Genomic DNA, 6306 nt, shown 5'->3' with positions numbered 1-6306 from the left:
TTTTTGTGTGTTTGAGAGAGAGAAGCTCCCTCCTTTGTTCTTCCTATAAACCAAGAAGAACAAATATACGATGATCCACAACACCAGATAGCGTTGCTGCAATTTTCTCATTTTAGATCACAATTATTTGTGTTGTTTGCTCAGCCCGTGACTGAATTTCGTCCTTCTATATTTTGCGCAAATTTCCGCAAAGCCGGGATTTCTTCAGGCAAGTCCATGGTCCAATTTGTTTGAATTTTCCTTTTCGAAACCTATGAATACACATCTGAATTATTCGAATAAACAGGTGACTGAAAACCCCGCTGTCTGAAGCCTGATGATCTCCAGGTGCCGCCTCTATCCTGTCATCGTTGCACACGGTCATCCATTTCTTATCCACCTCATCCCACCGCAGGCCACACATCTCCGGCCACGCGGGACGCCGACGGCCCCCCTCCGCCGTCCGATCTCGCAGCCACCGGATCCCGCCCGTCCATTCCCCACCCAAACCCCTCTCCCTCTCTCCTCTTCCCACCAGAGAGCAGACCAAACTACCAAAGGCAGCCAAGCCAGCTCCGCACCACTCCCCACCCCACGCTCCACGACGCGCGCGCGCGAGCGAGCCATGGCCGCCCTCCGCCTCGCCTCCTCCGTCACGCTCTGCCCCGCGGCCGCGGCCGCGTCGCCCTCGTCCGCCGCCGCGCCCCGCGCCGCCTCCTTCGCCTGCGCGGTCGCGCGCGGGCTCCCGTCCCTCCGCCTGGCCGCGCCCCGCCGCCGCCGCGGCGACCTCGGCAGGCCCAGGGCCGCCGGCGCCGAGGCCGCGGCCGAGAACTACGCGACCGCGCTCACGGAGGTGGCCGCCGAGAGCGACCTCCTCGACGCGACCGTCGCGGACATGGAGAAGCTGGAGAAGATCTTCGCCGAGGAGGCCATCGCCGAGTTCTTCGACAACCCCACCGTGCCGCGCGAGGAGAAGACGGCGCTCATCGACGAGATCGCCAAGTCGTCGGAGCTGCAGCCGCACACCGTCAACTTCCTCAACGTCGTCATCGACAACACCCGCGCGGGCCTGATGCCGCAGATCGTGCGCGAGTTCGAGACCGCCTACAACGCGCTCACCGGCACCGAGGAGGCCGTCGTCACCTCCGTCGTGCAGCTCGAGTCGCAGGACCTCGCGCAGATCGCCACGCACGTGCAGAACATCACCGGCGCCGCCAACGTCCGGATCAAGACCCGCCTCGACCCGGAGCTCATCGCCGGATTCACCGTGCAGTACGGCCGCGACAGCTCCAACTTCATCGACATGAGCGTCCGCAAGCAGATCGCGGAGATCACCTCCGAGTTGGAGATGCCCTCCGTTAACCTCGAAGTCTGATGCTTAGGTCCTCTTTTTTCTGCCGTCTCTATACATCTTCTTCTGTATCATTATTATCCGGTGAAATGTTAAAATACATAACTTGGTTCCAGCATCTGTAGTTGTGTCAACTCCTTTTGAATTTCACAGGAGAAATTTCTGTACTGTGTGCTGTGCACAAGAGGGAAACCAACCTGCAAATCAGATTGGAACTACTACAACCAAAGGGGAAACGGAGACACAATTTTTTGTTAGATTGTTGTCAGTAGAGTCAAAAGGTCCATGTACACATATGCACTGCATAACCTCGACAACAAGTGTTTGTTTATACGGAGTACATTGTAACTTGGAGAGCGTTATCTCTTTACAATTCAGATAAATTCAGTCCACATCAACACCAATGTCACTAGTTTGAGCGTTTGCAGCTGCAAACGTTTGCTGCATTAGGAATGTGCATTCGTAGAAGAATGTTCTTAAGCCTGAAGTTCCAGTCTTTCAGTTTAAATTAGGTGAACTGCCGGCTTATCTTTTGAGAACTATCCATTTAACATTTTAACCTGTGATGGTTTTCCATTCTTTTGCAGTAATTGCTGTCACAAGGATTTGCAACACCCGATAAGAGCGTTGATCTTCTTCAGACCTGGAGATGTGACGGAGGGAGGAGGGCATTCTTTTCTGCAAAAAATAGTAATGACATAAATCATTTTTTTGGCAGGAGCCAGCCATTGTAATTTCTTTTTTGCCTTTGTGCTGTTGAGATCTTGTAATAACAATATGCCCCAAAATACTCAACTATAGCAGAGTTCGCTCCTCCAAGTTCAGGCAATGAAGTTTAACAACATGTATAGCTATGTATCCGCCGATGAAGTTGTTTGTAGACGTGTATAGGATCCGGCATTGCTATCAAGTGGCAGCCAAGATCATGTTGCGTTCTGTATTTCCGTTTCATCGTGTTCATCCATGGCTTACACTCAAAAAGGCGTCAGGTGTAGCTGTTCAGTTGTTTTGCTTCTGCTGCTCCTACAAGTACGCAGTTCTGTGTCTTTGCCACTCTGCTGTGTAATTGTTCTGAAGTCCCATCCCCAATCAGTATTGTGTCTTCCTGCATTGCTTTAGTCATGGCCACACCCTTCAAAGGAGTTCTGTGAATTGTATTCATGCACTTATCTACTCCCTCCGTTCCAAAATAATTGAGTTCTAGGTTTCTCTTAAGTCAAACTTGTTTAAGTTTGACCTGCTTCTACAGAAAAATGCGGTAAGATCAACGGTCTTATAAAAGTTTACAGAGAGGAGTATTTCATAAATAATCTTATGAGACTAATTTAGTGCTCTAGATATTAATATGTTTTTCTATAGACGTGATCAAGGCGGTCATCATCATAAGTAAGGCATGTGGCTTCTCGGACATCTGGGAGATGTTTAAGCCCACTATATGACAAGACGTTGGCTCCTTAACCATGTGCGAAACCTGCAAAGGATATGCAAAAATAACACGTCCAGGCTGAGTGTAATTAGCATGATATATAGCTTAATTAATGACCATCAGCACACCGGATCCGTGGCGCAATGGTAGCGCGTCTGACTCCAGATCAGAAGGTTGCGTGTTCGATTCACGTCGGGTTCAATACCCCCGATTCTAAACTGGTTCCTTTTTGGAAAAAGTCCAAAAAAAACCTTGAACTGGTAGACGATGATGAGATCGAACCCTGAAGTGGTAATCCCGGAGGGCAGTCAGTGAGGGAGAGCACGGTGACGGCGGCGTGCGATGTCTTGGTCTTCGTGGGCATCTTCTGCTCCGGGATTCCGTCGAGCAAGTGGACGGAGGGGCATGGAGTCGAGGTCCCCTGTGCCCTACAGGGAGGACGCAATGGCTTACGAGCCGGAGAAGAAGTGCCGCTGCAATCCTCCCCGGAAGGCCCCCCGATGGATCTCGTGGAGCAAGCACAATCCCGGGAGGAGATACTATGCCTGCGTGGATGCCATGGTAAGCTTACGAGCCGGAGAAGAAGTGTCGCTGCAATCCTCCCCGGAAGGCCCCCCGATGGATCTCGTGGAGCAAGCACAATCCCGGGAGGAGATACTATGCCTGCGTGGATGCCATGGTAAGCTTACGAGCCGGAGAAGAAGTGCCGCTGCAATCCTCCCTGGAAGGCCCCCCGATAGATCTCGTGGAGCAAGCACAATCCCGGGAGGAGATACTATGCCTGCGTGGATGCCATGGTAAGTTGTTGCTGTTCATGTCTGTTCTTCCTCTGCTCCTATCCGTTTCTAATTGCTGTGATTGATTTTGTTTGAATGGATAGCATGGTGGGTGTGGCTATGTTGAATGGCATGATCCGGAGCTTCCAAAAAAATTTAGTGATCTCATTGGAAATTTGAAGGATGAGGTTTGGAGGCTCAGGGGAATAGGTTCTGCTGCTGGAGTTGATGATGAATGTCCAATGCTGGGTGTTGTACATGAAGAAGCAAAATCAAATGCAATTGAGGCAGTGCAAGTTCAGTTGAAGGAGAAGGATGCAGAAATTGAAGCTCTGCAACTTCAGTTGAAGGAAAAGGATGCAGAAATTGAAGCTCTGAAGGGAAAATATATGAATGTTGTGATGGTTTGCATTGTGTTTGTGTTAGGTCTAGTTCTAGGTAAAATGGCAGTGTAGTGAAGTGATGTTCAGTGATGTGAGTTTGAGTGTGATGTGTATGAACATGTATGCACTGGGTTATGTAAGGAATTATTGTCAGTTTCAATTCTATCAAGTGCATTATGCTATCACTTTCAGTCCTATGAATTTGCTATCACTTTCAGTCCTATGAATTATTGTCAGCTGCAACATTTCTGGCACAACATTTCTGGCTAAATATTTCTGGCACATCAGACTAAACATTTCTGGCACATCAGACTAAACATTTCTGGCAAACATAGCATATATATGTCTGATAAATGTTTTACCAGCAAACATAGCAAATATATGTCTGATAAATATTTCTACCAGCTGCAACATCAGATAAATGTTTGCAAACATTCCAAAAGCTGCTTCACTACCAGGTTTGCAACATTACATAACACTTGCTTCAAAGAAGATTACACATTGCCACTGCAATCGAAGTACTTATAGCTAGGAAGAGATGATGCAGGAACTCTCTTTCTCTTCTTTGTTGCACCAGAAGTAGATGTTCCAGCATGTGCATCTGAAGAGGTCTTTCTTGGAGGCTTAAATGTAGAAGATCTTGGTCCCCTTCCTGTAGGTGCAGCAGCAGTTCTAGCTTGGGCACTTGGTGCATTTCCTGTAGGTGCAGCAACAGTTCTAGCTTGGGTACTTGGTCCACTTCCTGCAGGTGCAGCAGCAGTTCTAGCTTGGGCACTTGGTCCACTTCCTGTAGGTGCAACAGCAGTTCTAGCTTGGGCACTTGGTCCACTATGTGCTGGTGCATTAGATGATTGCCCATGTACCTAAAATATACAGGACACATATACAGCAAGTTACAACAAGTTAAATATACAGGACACATATACAGCAAGTTACAGCAAGTTAAATTCAAACTAAATTACCTCTGATGCCTTGTTCTTTTTGGTAGTCTTAAGAAGGTGAGCATTCTTCTTGTTGGCTCTCTCTGGGTTCTTTTTGCAGCCTCCTTTATTGTGCCCAGCTGTGTGACAGAGTGAGCAAGTAATTACAGTGCCATGCTTGCTCATTTTGTTTGTAGGCTTAGGTTTCTCATTGTCTTCCCTCTTCCTAGCATTTTTCTTTGGCCTACCTGTCATCCTCACATAACCTGGAGCTTCAGGCCTAGGTTTGGGAGAAATGGGCCACATTTCCTCACCTTCCACAGGTTGCAGACAGTGCTCATATATGCTGTTGAAGGTATCAACTGAGTAGCATGGAGCAATGTAATCTTCCAAAGTCTTCTTGCTCTTGTAGATAGCACAGATTGCATGAGAGCAAGGTAGACCAGCTAATTGAAAGTACCCACAAGAGCAAGTCCTATTTACAAGACTGACTGTGTACTTCCTCTTTCTGCCAGTTAGTATTTGCACTTCAAATGAATCTTTCCCACCCCACAACACCTCCATGAACTGGGTCCTTGCTATACTGGCCTTCAACTTCTTAAATATGCTTGGGCATATTTTTCCATGAAACTTTGCACCTTTCTCCCTTTGTTCTTGGATTCTAACAAATATTTTCTTTCTGATCTTCTCTTGCATTGAAATCCTTTCTCCCTGTCTTGATGCATGAGCTGAAGGATTTAACACCTGAGAAATTGCAAACTGAGATCCATCCACAGCATCTTGCTGTGCAGGCACCTGCTCTTCTCCAACTCTCCTTGCTCTAGCATCTACATGAATGTGCTTCACAGGACTAGAAATAATCTGAGTGATCACACCACTATCATCTCGAACCAACACTTCCTGCACAAACTGCAAATCATCATCAGAACAGGCACCTGTATCAGCACTTATCACCATGGCAGGTTCATCAGCATCACTCAAATTGACCATCTCATCCATCTCAAAATCACTACGACTGCTGCTATTCTCATTGTCTTCTTCTCCATGGTACTCAACATAAATGTCAGCAACTCCACCAACATCTGTGTACTCTGCCATCTGCAAGCATGCTCTGTCATCATGAAGAAACATCAAGCCATCTGCCATTGATTTCCCTGGCACCTGAAAATATAATTTCATCGACTCCTTCAATGGCATATGATCATTCAGAAAGCCCTTCACCTCCTGCAGTGAGAGCTTATCTCTCTCGATCTCTGACATCTCTTCATCCCCACCAACATACTGAAAATTGGGACCAATGCGAACAAAGTCGCCACCGATGTGGAATCGGACGTTCAGAATCTCCGTTGGATCCATAATTAAACTGAAAAAACAAAGAAGTATCACTAAAAATCGCAGCTTTTACTGTCAAAAAAGAGCCCCAAATACCCTAACCCCTAACCCTAATGTTCTGCAGACATATGAAAAAGAA

General features: G+C 47.4%; 1 protein-coding gene and 1 non-coding gene across 3 annotated transcripts; both read left to right on the top strand.

Moving 5' to 3' along the window:
- The first annotated feature begins 520 nt into the window (after positions 1-520).
- Positions 521-2178, top strand: LOC123402736 (ATP synthase delta chain, chloroplastic-like). 2 transcript variants are annotated; one of them, XM_045096688.1, is made up of 2 exons: positions 521-1361; positions 1918-2178. In XM_045096688.1, exon 1 carries the CDS (start codon positions 605-607, stop codon positions 1352-1354), a length of 750 nt encoding a protein of 249 aa, XP_044952623.1. In that variant the 5' UTR covers positions 521-604; the 3' UTR covers positions 1355-1361; positions 1918-2178. The 2 variants fall into 2 exon arrangements, with proteins under 2 accessions (XP_044952623.1, XP_044952624.1); XM_045096689.1 differs by lacking the exon at positions 1918-2178 and adding an exon at positions 1484-1661.
- A 707-nt stretch (positions 2179-2885) lies between these two features.
- On the top strand, positions 2886-2957 carry TRNAW-CCA. Its single transcript has one exon. It is a non-coding gene; the product is annotated as a tRNA-Trp (tRNA).
- The last annotated feature ends 3349 nt before the right edge of the window (positions 2958-6306 follow it).

The sequence above is a fragment of the Hordeum vulgare genome, chromosome 6H, assembly GCF_904849725.1.
Source record: "Hordeum vulgare subsp. vulgare chromosome 6H, MorexV3_pseudomolecules_assembly, whole genome shotgun sequence".
NCBI lineage: Eukaryota > Viridiplantae > Streptophyta > Magnoliopsida > Poales > Poaceae > Hordeum > Hordeum vulgare.
Note: the sequence above shows the minus strand (reverse complement) of the source record. Positions and strands in the feature narration are given on the sequence as shown.

Bases quoted from the DNA above. Each gene is read 5' to 3' on its own strand.
- LOC123402736 (XM_045096688.1), top strand. From the start codon at position 605: ATGGCCGCCCTCCGCCTCGCCTCCTCCGTCACGCTCTGCCCCGCGGCC.